This window comes from Ambystoma mexicanum, chromosome 8 (assembly GCF_040938575.1).
Source record: "Ambystoma mexicanum isolate Mex_15411 chromosome 8, UKY_AmexF1_1, whole genome shotgun sequence".
Classification (NCBI taxonomy): domain Eukaryota; kingdom Metazoa; phylum Chordata; class Amphibia; order Caudata; family Ambystomatidae; genus Ambystoma; species Ambystoma mexicanum.
Genome location: NC_090929.1, coordinates 1,368,080,389 through 1,368,102,727, shown reverse-complemented (window position 1 = coordinate 1,368,102,727; position 22,339 = coordinate 1,368,080,389). Strand labels below are relative to the sequence as shown.

General features: G+C 47.0%; 1 protein-coding gene across 2 annotated transcripts in view; it reads left to right on the top strand.

The window, feature by feature from the left end:
- DOCK1 (dedicator of cytokinesis 1) overlaps positions 1-22,339 on the top strand; it is a 2,312,292-nt gene that overhangs the window by 364,223 nt on the left and 1,925,730 nt on the right. For both annotated transcript variants that reach the window (XM_069611483.1, XM_069611484.1), the window contains exons 16-18: positions 13,729-13,801; positions 15,037-15,140; positions 19,487-19,670. In XM_069611483.1, coding sequence (XP_069467584.1) covers positions 13,729-13,801; positions 15,037-15,140; positions 19,487-19,670 — 361 coding nt within the window. The remainder of the gene's footprint in view (positions 1-13,728; positions 13,802-15,036; positions 15,141-19,486; positions 19,671-22,339) is intronic.

The following is a 22,339-nucleotide window of genomic DNA, read 5'->3' as shown; positions in this document are numbered from 1 at the left end:
AACACACCATGGCATGTCCTGCAATGTGAAAGAAAACGAAGGAATGCACAACACATGACACAAGTGTCACAAAGTGCACTGTCCCAAATGGAAACAGGCCACAGACAATATGCTCCTAGTAATCAATAACAAACAGCACACATGACCAAATACTTACCAGCAACACAATACAGCAACACAGCATGAAACATCGCCAAAATATGACAGTACAAACTCAAAGTAATGTAAGTCATACAACCTCAATAAGCCAGCACATCGACCCCTTCCAACTCCAGAGTGTTGCTGTCAGGCACATGTGTCAGTGTACTGCATACAACATGAACTGCATCTGCAAAGGAGACAACCTTGTGAAGACATGAAGAAAGGTACCTGCGGATAAGGAGGAAGACATGGATGCACAAGCACATATCAATACACCATGCAGTGTTCAATACAAAAACAAACCCCACTAGGGATGTCCACACAGTTATGACTACAGACTGCCCACACAGCTCATGGGAGCCTAATGTCACTGTGTAAGTCACTGACACTTGGTCACACCCTTTGCAAGCCCATGGAAACGGGAAGCAGGAGGGGTGTGTGTGTCAGGAACCCAAGCATCTAACCAAAACACAGGACAAGCCTGCATTTGCCCAGCCGGAATACACAGTGGATGCCCACGGGAGCCACACAAGGCAACACACTGTAAACAAAACAAAAAAAAGAAAAATCAAAAATGGCCATGTGGGGCCGGGGGGAGGGAGGCCAGCCAGGAGGTCCGAGGACAGGGTGCACACCAACACCCACCTGTGTGGATGTTGCAGAAAAAAAAACCTCAATGGGCTCATGGCCTGCACGGCTACGCTAATGTGGGAGAAGTGCTGCTGTCGCTCTCATCACCCTCTGCTGCTGCAACAGGAGGTGGTGGTGCTATGGGAGGCAGCCCACGCAAAGCCCTGGTATGGTCCTCCATGACAGCAAGAATGCAGGTGTGAAAGGTCTCGTTCTGGAGGATGTTAGTACGGAGATCCCCATGCAGCACCTGATGGGTTGTCTGCATTTCTGCACGCATGGCCTCCCGTGATGCCCGGATCTCCTCCCGAGTTGCCTGCAGCTCAGCTGAGAGTGAACGTGTGAGCCGCTCCAGCTGCTGTCTGTCCTCAAATATGTGGAAGCCTCAAGTTCAACAAGAGTGTCCCTGAGGTTATGGAGTTCTACCGTCCGGGCTTCCCTGTGGCCCTGTGACTCTATAGAAATGGCTTCCCGCAGAGTCTCCAGTGCCACCCGTCAGTCCCTGTTGGACGCCAACATGTCTTCCCTGTGTGATCGGCAAATGGAGTCTGTTGCCTGCTGTTGTTGCTCCATCTGCCTTTCAGGGGGGATAATGGAAGTGGCCACCCTCTCCATTGCCTGAGCCATCATTTGAACTGATGCTGCCTGTTGGGTTGCCATACCGTACATGGAGTTTTCCCATACAATATTGCCTGGTGGCATATGGCCACTGTGTTGGCGGGTACCACACCTGTTCGGGGCAAGGCAATCTGCACCTTGCTGCGCTGGCACTGCCTGAGGCTGCAGGACTGCTTTCCCCCTCTGATCTGCTGATCCAGGAACAGGATCAGATGTTGTGGAGTGTGACCCTGCATCCGTAACCGCCAAAGGCAGACTTACCAACACTGACGTCCCCATAGAGGTTTCTACCCCTGGTGCAGGTGGGTTGGACAGAACAGAATCCCTGCCAGAAACACTCACCTGCGAAGGCACATAAGTCTCATCATCCGATTCAGCACCTGAATAGAGGTCTGAGGAGGTGCACCCAGAGACACCCCTGGACAGTATGGTCTGCATTACGAAAGGGTTTTCACCCACCACCACATCACGTCCCCCACTGGTGCCCGGTCGTGCCGAGATTCCTCCTCAGTCTGCACCATCTCCTCAACGTCAACAGCATCAAGTGTGTCATCACCTGCAAAAACATGAAACACAACAAATGGAAACAGGCATTAGCACCATAGCACACACATAGGCCTGACAAGCCACAGATCCAGTACATGATTTACACATGTCCCACATGACTATAACCCTGGCATGCATGCACTGCCACTGAGTTGGAAGGGGAGGCAAAAAGCAGACACTGATGACACCAAGATGGAAAAGCAACACATTTGCTGCATGCTGGGTAGCACTGGCATCACACATTAGCCTGTGAGTGGCATGTCCAATACACATACATGACACATGCCATCACACAGATGGCATGTAGCATAGCCATGTTACATTTGACAAGTACAGCCATATGTCAGTGAATGAGTACTGTCAGCCATCCATGTGAGATGGACATGATGAGATCAACAATGCTACATAATGTGACAAAATACGCATGTGCCACTCCCTGCAACACATCCAGTGTACAAGAATACAGTGATTGCAGGCAGATGTACACATCAATGGCTGGTCACTTAAACATCACAGGAAACAACTATCAAGTACCACATACAAACAGGCACCAAAAATCAATGTGAGCAGGCCAATACTCAATCAGCCTGAATGGTTTAATCAATCACATAACAAGGTAACAAATGTGGGCCAATGTGGGGTGTAATCAATGACAGAAACATGCCACATATGTGACAATAGGGCTGAAAAATGCATTGCAAAAGTGGGAGAATTGAAACAATCAGCCTGAATGAACACTGAAAAATTCTGAACAATGTTGTTGCAAGATGACAGTTCAAGGGCAACTGCAGTAATGTGGCGCTAAATTGCTACTGTGGGCAGAAGGGTACTGTCATACCCAAATCCAAGGCCAGTGAATGTTTTGGAGGAAGCACATGGGTGACCCATACCACTCAGGTGCACACACCATCACCTGGCACTCAATCAGAACCCGTCACCCACACAACATACACATGGATTACACACACATGCATGGGCACTCACCGGACAATGTGTCGTAAGCTGGTAGGTCTCCCACGCCTTGGATCTGTTCCTCTGTGTCGAAGGTTCCAGCAACAGACTCATGGTCAGTGAGTTGGTTTTCCTCTTGTGGAGACCCACCGCCAGTCACCAGAGTAGAGGCATGATTTGAGGCCAGCTTGTTCTTTCCTCTGCGTTTCAGGTCATTCCAGCGCTTGTAGCAATCATCAGCTGAGGGCCTCACAAATCCAAGGGCACTAATGATGTCCGCGATGGTCTGCCAGTGTGCCTTACGTTGACCAGGTGTGGTCTTGCACCCTGCAGTCACCACCATTTTGCGGCTATGTTTCGACACATAGGCCACTAGTGCATCAAGTTCGGCGTCATTAAAGCTAGGCTTCCTTGACGTGCCGGAGTGTGTAGCCGTGTCTGGGGTCTTGGCCTGTAGTGCCAGAGCACCCTTCTTCCTCTTTTTCAAAGGTGGTGCGGATACTGAGTGGCTTACGCCGCTCTGGTCAGTAGGGGCAGAAGCGTCAGTGGACTGGGTTCTAGGAGTTTGCGAATGCACAATGACCATAGGTCTTGGTGCAGGCATTGGCTGCAGGTTGATGTTTGCAGGCGCAACGTCGGTTTGATGGACCGGGACCGACACTGTCCCGGCTGGGAGACTCAGAGCTGGGGTGGATTGCGCTGCAGCTGCCCCTGCAGCCTCCCCACCCTGCCTACTTGGGGCAGCAGATGACATAGCTGCCCCAGATCCACGTGGCCTGGTGACACCAACTTGCACCGCCACACGTGGCGTAGACTTGCTGACCTGGAAGTCAGCCTGGGAGTCATCCTGTGCCGGTTCAGGTGCCACAATGGGCTGGTCCAACAAGGGCTGAGCTGGGATGGTGTCAGCTATGTTTCCCACAACCATGGGGAGGGCATGGGTGTCCTTGATTGATCCTCCACACATGGGGGGTCTAGGGGCACCCTGCAAATCATGGCCACGTCCCCTACCGTGCCCACCACGCCCACCTTTTGGAGGTCGGCCACCTTTGCCTCCCTTACTGCTTGGTCGCCTCCCAACCATGGTAGTGACGTTATTGTGCGTATGGGAGTAGCAGTAAACTATTGTCATGGGCAATTGGGGGTGAAAGGGGTAGGTTACTAGATGGAATTTGTACCCTAGTGCTCTAGCAAGGCTGTCTGTGACCCCTGGGGGAAGATGACGGGTCACGCAACGCACAGGCACCCTGAAAAAAAATAACGTGCATGCAACCCCTCATAGACCACGTGCGTGGAAAAATGAACCCGCACTACGCTGTGGCACCCAGAAAGACAAAAATAAGCGTACGCGTGTTACACGCAGCCTACAATGACCTCTGAAGGGGTACACAACACACGGGGCAAGCACAGTTGGTAAATACGTGCACGACTCGCCATCTGCCTGGAAAAAGAACATGAAAAAGATGCTCGTGTGCACTTTGGCAACACCCCCGCCAAAAGAATAATTGTACGCTGTCTGAGGAGACAGGACAAAAGAAGAAATGAACGATGTTAGAGGAAACAGGCCCAACAAAAAAAAGGAACGCTGTCGGAGGTAACGGGGAGTACGAACTTGAAACGCTGAAATCACGTATGAACCGACAAGAAGTACAGAATTCACCCACTCGCTCTCCACGAAAAGCATGTACAAGGAAATTGGGTCTAACACGTACCTTTTAAACCGGCCCACACGTACAACGTCACTTAGGCGTGTACGCGCTAAGGCACTTTCCTCCAATTACACGAGCTGACATTTGGACGTGCAGTTTTTGGACGTGTACGATGAACATGCACCCGTGTTGAGCGAAACGCCCGTGCGCATCACGTAAGACACGTAGGCCTTTTCCTCGGATTACACGTATTCACACGCGGACTGCAGTTTTTTCAAGCACCATGAACCACTATGCCCACTTCACGAGGGAAACGCCCGCGCGTGTAATGTCACAGACACGCTTACGCGCTAAGGGCCTTTCCTCGAATTACACGCAGATGTGCAAGATTTTCACATGCCAAATGACTCCGTATCAAGCTGGCCACGCAACAACACACGGAAGACCACGCTCCTACCCAGTAGGCCGAATTACTGCCCTCCAGAGCCCCGAGCATGCTCCCACCTGCCATCTGCTGCTGCCTGCCTGCTGCCCACATGCCCTACTATTTGGTGCCTGCACGTCAGCCAGGGGTGAAGTTGCTGTGACCACCCCTGCTGGAACTGAAGACTCCCGACTGGGTTACCATCGCTCCACAGCCCAGCCCCAGGACCCAGGTGTCCACCCACACCTGCCTCTGGGGTTGCCATGTCGGGCACAACACCATCTGGCACCACTGGAAACCCCCAGTCAGAGAGGCAGAGGGCCACCAGCTTCAGTGCCAGGGAAGTTGGTGTCCTGGTGGAGCAACTCCTGGGGCAGTATGATGCCCTCTTTGGAAGTTTGAGTGCCGACTATGAAGGACAGACCAGGATCTGGATGGACATCATGACTGCCATCAACGAGGAGGGGGTGGCAGTCCGTGACATCAAACATGTCAAGAAGCGCTGGGAGGACTTCAGGTCCAGGACCCTCGACAAGGCCCGGCACCTCTTGAAGGCAGCGGATGCCAAGGGGCGCCAGGGCCACCTGTCTGACCACCAAATGAGGGTCCTGGAATGCATAAGCCCAGCTCTCCACGTCCAGGTCCTTGAAAGGCAGACCCATCTGGAGTCGAGCGGTAAGTGTACATGCATACTGGTTGGATGTTGTGCGTGTCGTGGTGTGCCAGCAGTGTGCAGGTTACACATGTGTTTCTGTAGGGCCATGTATGGATGTGTATGTACAGGGGCGTGAGGCTGACACATGCGAGTCCTCTCGTGTGAGACATATGGATGGTGTATGTGTGGATAAGCATGCAGGCCAAAAGCAGATGTGGGAGCACACATGTTTGAATTACTGTGTATGTACGTTGGCATGGTTGTGGTGTCACACATGGATGTTGGTTCCAGCTGCATGTATCTGCACTGTGTGCATGTGTGTGTATTTGATAAGTGTGCAACTGTGATGTAACATGGATGCATGTGGCACTGACATGTAGAAGGCTGAATGCCAGATGTGACATGGATGGTGATCTCATCACTCTGACAGTTGGTGGACATTCACACATGCATCTGAGTGTGTTGGTGTGTGTGCATTTGTTGTGTACTCCCTGTGTTTCATGTGATGTCAGGCTCACCTTCGGATGCTGATGCTGTTGTGTGTGTATGGATGGTGCTGCATGGTGCAATATTGCTGTGGAATTGCTCATGTGTGTGAGTAGAAATGACATGTGTGTTAGGGAGTGTGATGCCCTGTCTGAAGTTTGACACTGCCACTCATGCACAGCTGTCATGTTTGCATCAGTCCATTGTACAGTGCCCTGATGTCTGTGTTCTATCTCTCCTAGTCTTCAGCGTCAACTGATGAATAGGGTGGAGAGGGTGCTGTGGAGCGAAGCAGCAGGGATCGTACCACCAGCTGGAGACACAAGGCCCGGCTCCCCTCCCAGATTGTCATCTCTTCGGGGAGTGAAGAGTCTGGTGCCGCGTCCCAGACCACAGAAGGAAAAGCTGAGACCCCACAGGGTCTGACGGAGGAAGATGGCATGGAGTCCTCCAGGTTGGTGGGGGGTTTAGAGGACGAGGAGGCTGTGGAAGGGACACACACGGGGTCTGGAGGTGGGGATTCCACTGGTGCCAGTGGTGCAGTGCAGGGGCAGGGACAGGAGGCAGTACAGGCCGCCGCGGAGGTGCCTGTGTGTAATCCTGTCCCTGATCCTGTGACTGCATCATCTGGCACAAACAGGGATGCCTACGTCCAGACCTGTTTTCAGGGAGGGGATGGGCACACAACTGGCCTTCCTCTCCCTGCGGACATGGCTATCCGGGACCGTGTTGAGCCTGTCCTGGCTGGGATAGTGTTGCGTCAACAGGGCATGTGAGGTGACCTGCGGTGTTTTCGTGAAGACACTGCACGTCATCTCGGATGCCTCTTTGACCGCTTTGACCTACTGGGACGTCACCAGTGCTGGATTCCTCCGTGTGCTGGTCCTTCTTGCGACCCCCTCCTCACCTGAACCCCCTAAGCGCCAGTCGTCCTCCATGCCATCTTCCCACCCATGTATCACCTGGGTACCCTGTGGAGCTGCCTCTGACCCAGCGGCCAGGCTGGTGGAAGACGCATCCCTGCCACAGTCGGGAGTCAGATGTCTAGCAGGGGTGGCCACCACGACAACTGCACCCCAGCTGGAGGAGGACGTGCAGGCAGCAAGAGCCAGGGCGCAGGCACAGCAGCAACATGGTGGTAGCAATGATGGCTCGGGGACTTCAACATCGGAGGGGCAGACATCGGCCAGAGGGCAGGAGGACCCAGGATTGCAAGTGTCTTCCGTGTGGCAGCGGTTGGGCCACGCCATAGATGCGGAGTGGCCGCGGGCGGAAGAGGCACAGCTCACAATGGTCAGGGCGGAGAACTCCATGCGGAGGGCACTGAGGTGGGCCGAGTGCCTCGAGGCAATTCACAGGGAGTTGGAGGCCAACATGTCCTCGTCCTTGCGAACCCTCGGGCCATGGAAGAGGACCGCCTTCAGGACATTGAGCGGGAGTTCGATGATGCCCTGGCCCGGGACATCCAAAAGTGAGCCGTCGGACTAGCCCGCTGCCATTGTAAATAGTTAGTGTTAGGTTTCATTTTGGTTTTAATTTTTTTTTGGGGCGCTTGGACAATACCCCACATTTTTGTATATAGTTTTTCATTAGTTAGTGTATTTTTGTAGGTTTCATTTAGACAGTTGGGCTCATGGACCCAGGATTTCATCCTTGTAAATAGTTGCAGTGTGGATTTGTTGGCATTTTCTTTTTTGATTTTTCCATGGAGCAATGGATTTTACTTTTTCATTTCTGTTTGGATTTGCTTTGTTGGAATGAGTCTTTGGAGACATTTTTGATTTAATATATTTTGGATTCTGATTTCCTTTTATTATCATTGTGACATTTTGCATTGTTTTCCTTATGTCCACTGTTTGGTGTTTGATTTTCTTTCACCACATTTTTTGTTCAATACATTTGTTCCCGTACTTCAATGTGTGGTATTCTCTCATTGGTTTCATGCATGTTACGATGTAGGTTTTCACATTCACTGGCACCCATTGTGTGTGTGACGAACATGTGTTGATGTACATACATGCCATTGGGGTTGTTTCATGTAATGGGCATTTCAATGTGGGGTGTATGTTATGCTTGGTTGGTTATTTGGGCAGGGGTGGCGTGCTGTTGTATTTTGGTGGCCATGAGGGCCATGATTGTGGGCATGTTGACATGTTGGGGGGGGGAATGAGTGGGGGCCTGCTGGCAGGTGCCCCTCACTGCTGGCGGGTGGCGGTGCTGGGGGACATGAGTTGGTGATCATATTGCAACGTGACATGTGGCTTGGCTGGGGGGCATGCCCATGGTGGATGGGCTGCCTGCGGGACATGACCAGGGGTGCAGGGTAGACCCCTGTGGTGTGGGCTGCCTGCAGGGGCCATGGAGGGGGTAGAGGGGACACCTGGGAGGACCCACACCACCAATTCACGTGTAGGACTCCCTGCACACCACACTGGATACACGTACCCCGCTCGCACAGGGCCAATCGCATGTGACACTTCCTGCAAACCCCAGTAATACACGTACCCCGCTTGCACAGCAAAATCGTGTGTGAAACTTCCTGCGAACCCCAGTAATACACGTACCCCGCTTGCACAGGGCCAATCGCGTGTGAAACTTCCGGCGCACCTCCCAAATCCACGTACCCCGCTCGCACAGGGCCAATCGCGTGTGAAACTTCCCGCGCAACGCAGTAATCCACGTAGCCCACACGCACAGGGCCTGCTGCATGTGAAACTTACCGTGAACCCCAGTAACCCACGTAGCCCGCACGCACAGGACCTGCCACGTGTGAAACTTCCCGCAAACCCCAGTAATACTTGTACACCGCTCGCACAGGGCCAATCGCGTGTGAGACTACCCGCGCAGTGGGGTACGTGTATTCGGAGTGGTGCGCGCCGAGATTTACAGGCGTTTTCGTGGTTGTGAGCCTGTGCGCCATGTACAGGATTTGTGCGCTGTACATGGCGCACGGGGAGGGGTTGGGGGCATAACTGGCGCTGCTGCAGCATCGCTGCGCCACAGCTGGTTTTGGATGATAAAATCCATGAATACGCTGTGCGCGCGGAAATGGATTTTAGCGCACGCGGCTGGCGCAGAAAGTTGCGTGCGCACACTGTGTGCCAGCCGCATGTGCCACTTGTGAGCTGAATTTTATGAATTACCCCCTTTGTGTCTTTCTTAAAGTGTAATATGGTTTTGCTTTCCCTGATTTGCTTAGTGCATTCTAAAATAGTGAGTGTTCATGCTTATCATCGAGTAGTTTAAGGCCCCTCCAGAAAATATAGGAGTTGTTTTACAAGCTCTGAACTGAGTTCTAAAAAGTAATGTTGCAAGGTGTATACTTGTAACTGAGTTGGTTTATTATGTGATTTCTATACCCGAGTATCACTGCATGAATGACCAGGTCTACAACCCTTCAATTATTTATGGTATTCTAAAAGTATATCTAACCTGGTATTATTCCCCAAGAATAATATATATTACTATCCTGAATGTATAACCTTAGGTTTGACTCACCTTGGCTTGCTTCTTGCTCCTCTTTGTAAGGTTATACCTAGGTTTGCATACCATAGGTATTGAGTTGGTATTTATGATTGTGTTTATTCATATCATGTTATTTATTTGTACAATACATAGTGTTTCAGTGTTTCTTTGTACCATATGTATGTGTAACAACCGGGCTAGAGGGGAACAAATTGAAGACAGACCGAAGGAAACATGATGGGGCAGAGACTCGTGTCCATCAATAAATGAAGTGCAGACAAATGGAACTATCCCTGGAAGCCGTAACACCTATCGGGAATTAGATAAACACACGGACAGCAAAGGAATACACGGGACGCCCGCATACCTCATTTCAGTAACAGGAACGGAGAGGGGATGCCTTTCCAGTTACCAGGTAAGGGTTGCGGAACATAAACGAGCAGAACGCTGCATTATGACACAAATAAAAAGCTTGGGAAAGAAAACTTACGAGCGCATTCTCAAGCTTGGATGGCGTTGTAGATGTTAGTTATAGCACATAGGTCCTGCTGATAATGACCACTGAGCTGAAGAAAAACGTGTGTGTCATTGGCGTAGCTGGTATACCGGACACCCAGGCCGTCTAACAAGTCCAGCAGGGGTCGGATGTATATATTAAATCAGATCAGAGACAGACGGGAACCCTAGGGGACACCGCATATTTGGATGACAGGTGCAGAGTAATCACCACCAGCGAATACCTGGACAGTCCAGGGTCCCATGAAGGATATCCATCTGGATGCTAACATGGAACAGTGGGCGACATCCCTGAGCCTAGTCATTTGTAGATTATGGTCTACTAGGCTGATGGCTGCAGAGTAGTCCAAAAGCATCAGAAGGGCAGGATGACCTTTGTCCACCATGCTAGCCAGTTTAGATTTAAGGTCAAGCATGGCGGTTTTTGTCCCGTGCTGTGCTCTGTAGCCAAACAGTCACAGGCCCAAGATTGTATGTTCCTCAGTGTTTTTGAAATTGAAGATATCCAGTTTATCCCAAATTTGTAGGATAAAACGCACATTCGTGATGGGTCTGTAGTTATCGGTAACCAATGGATCCGAGTTGCCCTTCTTGAGCAAGGGTGTAACCCAATAAACCTTGAGGGAGAATGGAACAATGCCCTCATCAAATGACAGGTTGATGAGTTTCATCAACCAGGACATCAGGAGGTCGAGACAATCCTTGAAAATATCAGTGGGACTATCACCCCCGGGATAAGAGGTGGAATTTAAGTCTAGATTGTTCTTACGCACTTGCTCTTCAGAGAAGTGGCAAAAAGAAAAGCATGGGATATTATCGGTTCTACCATTGAACCCGGGGGGGGAGGGGGTTACTGAAGCTTAAGATTCAAGGGAGGAAGTTTGAATGTTCCTGATGGTTTCTTCGTGCGAGGCAATTTTGGTTATGAAACCATTATGAATCTCTTGACATCCGGCAGAGTCTTTGACAGGATTGCCATTAGTGTGAGGAGAGTCCTGGAATTCAGCCAAGATTTTGAAAGTTCACCGACATTTATGATTCTCTTAAAGGTGCATTTGGAGGAAATGATCAAGGCCTTACATTTCTGAACTGATTGTTTGTAAGCAGTGAGGCTAGTTTCATTGGGTTTTTTGCACCAGGCTCTTTTGGCTTGCCTGGCAGAGATGATCTCCTCTGAGAATCAGGTATTCTGATGCGTTTTAGGTTTGATTGTTTTCACTCTCAGGGGAGCTAGGTCAGAAATAGTTTCATTTATAGAGGCGGATAGATGTTCAACAAGAGAAGACGAGTCAGAGAAACTAGCAAGATGCTGTATTCGCGAGGAAGATGGAGCAGAGAAATTAGCCACAGTGATATTTCTTAGATTGCGTGTCAATTTGCGAATAGGAGGCAATGAACATGGTTTTGATGGAGGAGTAGGTAAGGTGACAGTGGCCTGAATCAAAGCATGAGCAGACCATGCACAAGGGACACCATATAGTTGAGAGACTACCAGGTTTTGAGAAATGAGCCAATCTAAAATATGCCTGCTTGTTTAGTAGGAAATTCAACCCATTGTCTTAGTCTTGATGGTCTCCCCTGGACTGCACTGTCGGAGAAATCCTCTGTCTCCTTCCACCAGTCTCCAGTCTGGCGGCTGACTTGCTCTGGGGAATAAGTGGGTCTCTGCAACTGTGGCGATGTCTGCAGCTCCTCAGTAAAGCGGCATCTGCTCCATGTAGTGAGAACGCTCTCTGCTGGCTTTTACTGTGCCCCTTTGTGTCTGGGTCGGCTCCCCTTTATAGAGCTGTCCTTCCACCAGCTGTAGTCTGTCTCCCACATGGCTATATTACCAGTTTGGCATTGATGTGTTTTAGAATGTCAGTGCCGGCACCATTAAGTGAAGCCCTCATTGTAGCTGTCTCTTTGGCTCCCGCACCAGTCTTCCGCCAACCTCTGTATTTGTGGATCGATCTGGGGCTTCTCGCTTTGCGCTCTCTGGTGTCTAGTCTGTTTCTACTGCTTCTCTACTGCGGACTGCAACCACTGCCACGACTGTCAATCTCCCTCTTGCTTTGTCCCTTTTCCGTGTTTATTAGTTGAATATCTTCAGAGATTGGATAACATCTAGAACGTTGTTTGTGTTGCTCTTTTGCATCAATGCAGGGCCTCCTCTTCTCAGTAATGCACTTGTCGTTCTTCCTTGTCTCAGTACTCTTCATATATTTTACAGGAGTTATCTTGCAGAGATACATGGGTTTATGTACCATGTGAGGACTAGGAACATGTGAAGTTGTAGACCATTTTAAGAACTGCCTTGGTTTGGTTATGGGGGCGATATTTCTTCTGGTGGTCAAAGGGACGAGACTCTTCGACTCGTCACACCGCTCTTTAAATCTTTCCACTGCCCAGCCCGCCATAGTTTTTTGATTGATTGATATTTTATTTCTATCGCGCTCGTACACAAGTGTTTCAGAGCGCGACAAGGCAAGGGAGGGGAACAGGGGAGAACAAAACAGCGATCTTACCAGGCCCAGTGACATTGAGAACGCGCAAGTGTATGGGAGAGGGGGGGAGGGGAAAAGTCATGGAAGGGGGGAGAAGTGGAAAGTGTGAAGCAGAGGAGAAACAGATAAAGAACAATAAATAAATAATAAAGGCAACAAACAGTGGTAATGCAGCCAGCAATTTGCAAGTGCTAGGTTTAAGGCAGCAGACAGGGTAGGTCTGATAAGGGCAGGAAGAAAAAGGGGGCTGTATGGGTACAGATACAGACCCCAGTGCAAGGGGTGGCCCGGAGGCAGTGCGGGAGGGTGACAGGATGAGCAGGTACCTGGCCCCAAAAGACAGAGGGTGGCCAGGTGCACGGTGCCAAGAGAGAACAGATCAGCAGGTTTTGAGGTGCTTCCGGAACCTGAGATGGTTCTCCTCAAGTTTTACAGTGGCAGGGAGGCTGTTCCAGAGGGAGGCCCCAGCCGAAGACAGAGATCTACCCCCAGCTCGTTTCTTAGAAAAACGACTGACCCTGAGTGAGTTGGAGGTAGAGGAGCGAAGAGCTCGAGAGGGGAGGTATTTGCGGAAGGATAGCTGAAGGTATATTGGACCCAGGCCCTAGAAAGCCTTGTGGACAATGCAGAGGGTTTTCAATTTAATCCTTGCATCCACAGTTAAATGCAGTCCCCTCCACACTCCTGCTCAGGCTCTCGTATTCTCAAACTTGCCCACCCACTTCATCCACTACCTCTGACTTCTAACCACGTTTTCCATACTGGCCCTCCATCACTCCAATGCCCTCCCAAATGACATCTAAACAGTTTGGTCAGTCGAGATCTTTATGATCAGACTAAAGCTCCAATTACTCGCAGGTGGAGGTGCATCCCCCTTCCGCCCATGTTGCGGGCATGGCTCTACTGCTCTTTTCCTCTCTGTAGAGCAATTCTGATTGGAGCGCCAACCCTATAAACAAATGAATGCAAATAATAAAATCTCTGGAGATTTGTGGTCTTTTATGTATGTGGAGTGTTGGAGCAACAATTTAAGAAAACAGAACTTTAAGAATGTACTACAAAAAATGCAACTTTTTCTGAAGAAAAAAAATCCAACAAATGTATTGCATGTTTAATGTAAGCATGGTGTGTTTAATTTGGATTCCTTTTGAATTTCTTAAGGTCGCCATTCCAATAGAAGATGTAAACCGTAGCCACTTAAGGTTTACATTTCGACACAGATCGTCACAGGATTGTGAGTAGATTTTTCGTAAAGTGTTATAATGGTGTTTCGATCGAGTTTTTCAGTTAAGATGATGTGTTTCGTTATAATGTGGAAATATCCTATTTGTGTCTGTATACATACAAATGAAATTGACAATGTCAGATATGCACTGGGAGCCAAAGGTGGCCCTATATTACCCGTGCAAGGAAACCCAAACCTCTTATTAGCGTTTGGGTGGTTTGTCCCCAAGAAAATTGGAAAAAACGGGTCCATATAGTGATTTTTTTATAACATTTGTCAAGAGTATGGAACACACAATGGAAGCTTTCAAGGTATGAGGAAGATCGAAGGAAGGGGTTGGGTGCATGGGAGAAATGGTAAGAACATCAGATAAACAGAGTACCAATACAAAAGGGACGCATGGTTCAGAGGCCCAACCAGGAAACTCCATAAGGTCCTTGTAGACCAGTCCAGAACTGCATGATATCCGGGTGAAATATATTTTGCTTCTGAAGATGGCCTTTTCATGGCTATCGGTCAATGTTGGGCCTTTTTTCTGTCCCTAAAATGAATGTACGCTATTCCCTCAGTTTGACATCAATCATTTCTCAGAAAAGCATGTTTTTTCTTTTGTCCTGGTCTGGTTGAAGCTACCGGAGAGAGTGAGGGGGGCTAATTGATAGAGAAGATGAGATTTCAGTTTACTAGCTTCATGTTTTGATTAGTAAATACACCAGATGTCATAGTCGCGATTAGAGCTTTGCTTAGATGGTTATTTTTATAACCTCATCAGATCCTTGGTGAATTGTGGCTATTTTTGAATAAGTTTATCATTTCAATGTTAGTCAGATTGAAACAGTGGTAATTTTAAGTAGGAATAATTTAACAGCATCAATTACAGCCATGTGCAGAAAATTGCAGTCATGTTTACTGATACGAGTGCTGTATCCCCTAATTACATCTCTACTGCATGTAAATACATGCAGTGCAGTTGCTGAACAAAATAGCAATTTAGTAATATTTTGTATGCTAATTTAGCGTTCTCCCTTTCATTTTTATTGCTTTAAGTACTTTCATAATAGGTAGCTTCTTGACACATGGCTATTATTTATATGAAGACCGCAGGTGCCTGGATCTTACTATCCCTAAACCCATTTCTGCTCAATTTGCTTATAGCAGATGTTTTTTAAGTTGGCGCCCAAAAGGCCTTGCAAGTAAAAAAGCAACTAATAAACAGGTCTGTGTTTTTTTCTTCTTCTAAACAGCAAAAGATAAGTCTGAGAAAATATTTGCTTTAGCCTTCGTGAAGCTGATGAGGTATGATGGAACAACCTTGAGGGATGGCGAGCACGACCTCATAGTCTACAAGGTACCGATCACATGTTTGTGCAATGCACATTGTCGCTTAGCTGTGTGTGTGCTGTTAGAAACGTCACATAGTGCAATGTGTTATCAGATAAATGGCTTTTGCGGAAGGATTTGTTAGTTGGCCAGACACTGCAGAAAAGCACAGTGACATGGCTGCCTTGGGATAGGCACAACAATACAGATATTGAGAAATGCTGAAATCTGCTTTCCAGAACAAACATTAACAAAAAACATGTTTAACTTGAGTAAAGGCAATAGCCTTGAATGCTGCATAGTTGTCGCCTGGTTGGAAATGGTGGGTGGGTGGCGACTCACATTTTTAGATGTGAAATCAAGTCCTAGGTGGGTTTGTAATATAATGGTGTATTTATTTGCAGGTGACCACACTAACTGTTTTAAAACATGTAAAGCATCAGTCTTATAACCTGAAATGCATTAAAAAAATCTCCACTAGTAAGAATAATTTGGTTCTGCGTGATAAGAGCATGTGTACAAATGCCCTTCTGGACACAATCAACTGAATTTGGCTGTTTTTTCCAAGTCACTGTTTTAAAACACTTTATTTGAGTGGTGCTCTTGCAAGATATCTTCCTTATGGTCATACCTGGCAGGAGAGTGAACCAAGTGGGCCAAACTGAAGAGAGAGAGAGACCAGGTTCTGGGACCCAAAACCAGAAAATAGCAAGAGTCATTTTCCTCATCACAATACTTGGTAAGGAGAGATACCGAGTGTGCCCAAACAAAGAGGAGAAGCCATGGTCAGGGACCCTTCTAACATTTGAGAACGGTGTATTTGAAGCTACATGAGACATAGACCAGGGGAAACCCAAGTGAGGGACCGACCAGTGGAAGGGATCCATTCCTCCTGCTGTGATCTGGAAGTGTACTGACAAGTGAAAAGACACCAGGAGAAGGGAGTCATTCTCTTAGTAACCAAGACCAGGGTAAGGGAGCCACCTCCCGGGCTGCGTTGAACTGTCAAGATACTATGAGAAGGAAGTAATTCTCCTAGCAACGAAAGTTGCATGAATTCTGATACCAAGATACTAGGAGGAGGTAGCCATTCTCCTGGTAACCAATACCAAGGGATGGGAGTTATTCCCCCTGGTTGTGTTGAACTATTAAGTATATCTGCCCTGGAGAACTGTTTGAACGTTGCCTTTTTGTGTTTTGATCTGGGGAAGGGAGCCATTCCCCTAGGAAGAAGCCAATACCTGGAACCAAACATCTACAACCAGGCCAAGAAGAATGGAGTCATTCTTCTGGACCAAGAAGACTTTATCTTTAGTTTAGGATTAAGTAAGGGACAGAAGTAGGCTTTTGACACAGGACGGTGGACTAATGATTTATACAGACATTCTTAGAGAAGCATTATTCTTTTAGTTGATGCAGGGAAACCCCTTTTAGAGTTAGGGAAATTTAGGTTTTCTCTTTATTGTCTTAAACGATAAAAGTCTATAGCAACCACTATGCCGCCTGTGTGTCAGTCTCATCTGTCTGCACCCTTACAGGAGTTAAGCTTCCCTCCATATTTTGTGGCATCTACTTTTTATTATTGCAGCGCACAGCAGTTTCTGAGCATTGTTGCTGGGAGCTCCTTGAGTTTTACTTTTTACTAGTGTGAACACATGTTACCAGATCAGGGGGACACCCCTGCATTTTTATTTTGTGATATCAGCCCACCCCAACTTAAGTGGAGTGGTGAGAGGAAACATCGCCTCCCTTTTCTTGCTTTTCCAGTAACTTTTAGTTACTGTTACAAGTTCATATGACAGGATGGTGGCAGTGTACCTTATTGGACAACCTTGTGTGGACTTTTGTCACAGCCTGCCTTTGCAGCCGCTGTAGGTGACGGGGGATGGAGTGGGTCACTATTTGCTTAAAACAGCGGCTGTACTTCTTTAAGCCCTGTTCTTGAAGACTTGTTCTTACTTGAGCCTTCTTCTACCTGCCTGGGTGGGGGAGGTCTTGGTGGGTCTATTGTCTTTTGCAGGATTCCTTGGAAATCCCACCAAAGCTCTCTAGTTCCTGAAAGGACAGGAAGTGGGGGAAGTGGTCAAAACTCCTCTGGTCTTGGTCCTTGCCTGGAACCAGTTTGTGCTGCGAGGCTGGCTGTCCTTATTGGATAGCCAACCTCCAATTTTGAATGCATGCATGTCTGGTGATTGGTGGTTTCAGCCAGTTTCCCTGCATCAAATATGAGGATCCTTGATCAGAAACTCAGTTGACCTCTGCAACTGAAGATCTGAAGGAGTACAACATCTGCAGCCATTACCAGCAATCGCCAAATCCGTCTGAGTAACCGCTGCTGTTTCGACCCCAAAGTAAGCCTAACCAATCCCAAGATGAACTGTATTTTGCACCTTCCCTGGAAGAGCTGCAACCTCCACGGCCCGCAATTCACCAATGCTCAATTTCCTTTGTCACTTTGCGGTGCGACGTCTTCCGAATCATGGTTCCATCTGAAACTTTGCAGGCATCCTTCTGGAACTCAAGATACTGGATCCTGCTCCTGAAATGCCTCTCAGCCAAGATGAGGACTGAGAACTGGAGCAAAGTCTACTGCACAACAACCGTCCTTTAACCGAGCCGTGAAAAAGGCACCAACAAGCCAATGCTCTGAAGATCTTCTGCTCAGTGCTCAACTGCTCGATTGCAAACACCAGATCCATTGTCAGTTCTTTACTTCAGTTGCCAAGGCCAACAATCCTGAACCGGGGTCTTCTGTCACCTCTCCTTTGGAACCGTTGTGCTGTACCAGCTTCTTCGCTTACAAGGTACTGTTCAGCCCTTAACACTTTCCTGTGGCCTGCTTTGTTCCTGTGCTTCGGAGGGTTGCAGTTAAGCTGTAACGTGCATCCTCTCTCAGGCCTACATTGAGCTACATTGTGGTAGATGACCCTCTGTGCTCTTTACCCAAAGTGACCTGACTGACACTCACCTGTAGAACTTTAAGAAGACTTCAGAGATTCTGCCCTACCTGCCTTTTCTCACCCCTGGGTCACTGGACCTTCAACGACCCCTTTGACTCTTTGAGACTTAGGTTAGGGTTGAACTTCTTAAGATTGGTTAAGCAATGGTTAACTAAAGGTATACAAGATAGTCTAAATTTTGTATACTTGTTTCAGAATTTTCTGCTACTTTTGTTTTATCTTACCATTGTTCTAAAGTATTTTCTATCCTTTGGATATTGCAAGTATTATGTGTTAAAACTACTGGTGATAGTACATACCTACTTAAATGTAATAAGCTTTAGTGTATATACAATACATTATTATATTTATATAACTTCTAGTGTGTGTTTCCTTGAACTAAGTGATGCTCTGAGTAGTGTGTGCCTCACTACAGCCCTCATCCCTCCTAGGCTAAGCCTGGCTGCTCAGCCATTGCTACCAAACCTTTGGGTAGTTCAGGCTAAACCTGTTCATCCAAGATGGGCTTTCTAAAGCATTGTCACAGACTAGGATGTATGTAATCTTGGGAATTAAATACATTCTAGCAGGACATAATCATGAAAAACTGCCTAACAATAGCATCACTTTTTCAAGGTGCCAGGCTGTTAATATATCATCAATTCCTACCCTTTATCAGACAGCAGTCACCTTTTATATACAGTAAATTTGATTAGGGCACTCTTGGCCATAATGCTTGGCACTGCCAGAGGTAATACTCTGGATCTCACGTGTGGTTAAACTTAAAGGTATGTCCGGGATTGTACAAGAACATTCTCAAGCCCCTCATGCATCCAAGCACTACACTTTACCAATATTCTATTATCCAAATCTGCCTGGAAACACAATCCAATTATCGCAAACATTGTGGACCTACTCCTATTTCTGCATTGTAGAACTATGGTTCACATAACGGGTCTGACGTGCACCCATGCTATCACAAAACACCCTCTGCCACCACCCCATGCCCATTGCGCTTCACTCACTCCCTGGTGCCTGTACCACCTTTTTGCTCTTTTCCATCCTCTTACTTTCCAGCTCCGCAGACCAACATTTGGATACTTGGGTAGGGGGACCAAGTGTCAAGTTGTAGATAAACCTGGCACCCACAGAAAAATACATTGGTAATTTGGCTCAGTATAAATGGAGTTTAACGTTTACCATAAATTAATATTAGTTTATATGTACTATTGCGATGAGAGAGCCCATAATCTTTGATGCAATTCATTACTCTAAAATAGTAAACATTATAAACATATGCAATAAGTGCTTAGCTGATAAGAGAATGTTTGAATGTCAAGACCATGTCAAAACCCGTTTCGTGAAGCATTGCACATAAGAGTATATATTTACAATCCATATTTCTCAATCATGTTCAACATATCACAACTTTCAGGCAGAGGCAAAGAAGCTTGAAGATGCATCAACATACTTAAGTCTGCCATCAACGAAGATAGAATTGGAAGAGAAAGGGCATGCTGCCACTGGAAAGAGCATGCATAATCTTGGCAGCTGCACCATCAGCAAAGACTCTTTCCAGATATCCACTCTGGTTTGTTCAACTAAGCTCACACAGAATGGTAAGTCCTACGAGGCAAACTGTGCTCGTGGTCTTTAGCAATATCTTACTACAATACCCACGTAACAAATTAATCTGAAAGTGAAGTTTCACATCCATGGCTATACATATATTTGTTGAATAACCCAACTTATATACATTGCACAACGGTAGAGTTAGTTTGCATTTTCATTGTACACTTCGCAAAGTGTAGCAGCATCTTAAGATGGAGAAAAAAGGATATAGCATCACTGTATTCCCTGACTTTTAATGCATTTCTTGGTTTCCTTTTGCTTGTTTTAGTCCGAGTCTAACCGTTAAAACATTAATGTTTTGGCTTCTGCGATAATGTACTCAAATCTTTCACCTGATGAATTTTGATAGGTTCTCCGTTGTGCACATTACAACCCCTTTGTCTTTCATGGGATTGCTCTATATTAATATTGGGTTTTTAATGTTCTGACAGTACACTCATTAGCTTAAAGACCAAGTAAAATGGTTTATTTGCTAGCTATTGCCTTTACAGCTGATGACACCAAATGTTACTGATTTGCCTCAGTTAAGTGAAGAACCTGCATGAGCTTCTTGAGTGCGTTTAAAGCTCATCAATGCCCGAACTATACAATTTCTCAGAGTTATTAATTTCCCATTAGTATGTCATGTCATTGAGATGTATAACGTACACTGCTGCCATTGTCATTGTGTCCAGGGGCTTAGGCAGATCTGAAAAGAAAGGGGGGGTTATGGAGTGTTAGTGGGACACCACACAAGCGTTTGCTGTGCTGTTGGTGTCTTCAGTTTGGGGGAAAAACAGTTACTGTGTGTTAGGTTTGCTTCTAGTTGGCACGGGTTTTGTGGTGTTCTTGATGTGCAAGTCTGTAACGGATTGTTTTGGGAGTCTGTGGTGTAGTTTTCTGTGGAGGTTTAGTGTTGAGTCAGGAGTTGGAGGAGTCTGCAGTTTGCTGTGTGATTTCAAGATCCTGTGTTGGTAAAGGTATGTGTGTGTTTTAATTGGTGGTTGAGACTGAGTTTGTAAGAAAACTGAAAGTTTTAGTATTGTTGATATTATTGATGAGAGATAGGTCTGTGCGTTCTTATGGTTTACTTTGATTTGTTTGTGCTCAATTTGTGTGATCGTTGGTATGCTTTCCCTTCATTGTGCAAGTCCACATTCGGCTAGTTTGGATTTTTGTCGTTTTCTGAAATGTAGGTGGTGTTTGTATTTCCATGTGGAGTGAGCTCCTGAGTTTCGCTGAAATGCTAGACAATGTTTATCCAACAAATTTGAGTTTAAAATATTGCTTTGTTTTGATGCGACTGTCACTGCTGGATCTATGCTTGATTTGATGTATAGATGGAGATTTGTTTCCTGCATGAATTGTGCTCCTCCTTGGGCACATATTGCTCTGTGGGTTATGCAGAGGGTTTTGAAGTGAATTATTTTTTTGACTGTTAGCCAGTATAATGTTCTCAGTGCCAGTATAAAGTGTTCTCACTTAATGAGTTTGAGGAGTAGTCTTACAGCCGCATTTTGTATTCACTGTAGATTTTTGGGGAGTCTCACTCGCTCATGTATTTAATCTGATTTAAACTCTTGTGTTTTCTTTGCTTTTGGATTCTGACAAACTCCATAGGCATATACACCTTCTATGGTGACAAACAGCACCTTCAGTGCAGTGTCACAGAGAAATCCTTTAGATTTCTCTTAAGGTTTAAATACCTTTATTTGGGTGAACTACAGTTCTAGTGAAATTGTTTTTATATACCTTTTTCCTATGTAGGTCCAGCACACACCATCTTATGTGGAGTGCTGTGGGGTTACTTAGTAACCCCTTTTCCTACTTAGTCATGCAACATTTTGGATGTTACCCTCACTACTTTAAATGGCTGGTGGCAGTGATTTAATTTTCCTACCATTGTGCTTTTCTACCGCAGGCTGAATCCTCAGCTACAGTATAGCACCCATGTGTGACTGTTTGTCAAAATGGCCCGGTCTTCTTTTTTCTACATTTATTGTTTGTGTGGTCTTTCTTTGGTTTTACCTTGCACGCCAAACCAGGTTTAACCCTTTTTTTTGATTTGCCGAAACTTCCCTGTCCTTAGTCTCCTTGGTTACCTGAATGCACCCAGTCCTGATTGGCTGGCTGTCATTGCAGGACAGCCACCCTGCTGTGTGAGTGATAGCTAGCCTGTGCATGAATGGGAGAAACCTGCATAAAAGACGAGGCTTCTTGGACTGAAGATTGAGTCGACCACTGGAAGAAACCTCTGACAAAGGAATCGTGAAGTGAAGCTATATGCATCCTCCCGGACAGTTGAACTGCCCGGTGAAGCCCTGCTGTAGTGCTGAAGCTCCTTTTCCTTATCGACAAGCGAAGCCCCGGAAAGGACTTCTTCCCTTGGGTTAGTGGGACCAACTAACGCACAGACGAACTTTGTCGGAGGACCTTCCTCAACTGGCTTTCCTTCTTAGCTGCTGCTGGAACAGAGTGCATGGGGTCGAGATATCCGTAGTCGAGTGCAATGTCTTTAAGCCGGATCGAATCTCCAGGAAGATCCTGAGGACCCTCCAGAAGCAGGACAACCCAAGCTCGAGTCAAAGCTTTACAGAAATCATAAAGGCTTAAGGTAAGTAAATACCCCAGCCAACACAGTACCTCAGCACAGAATGTTAATGGTAAAGGACATTTG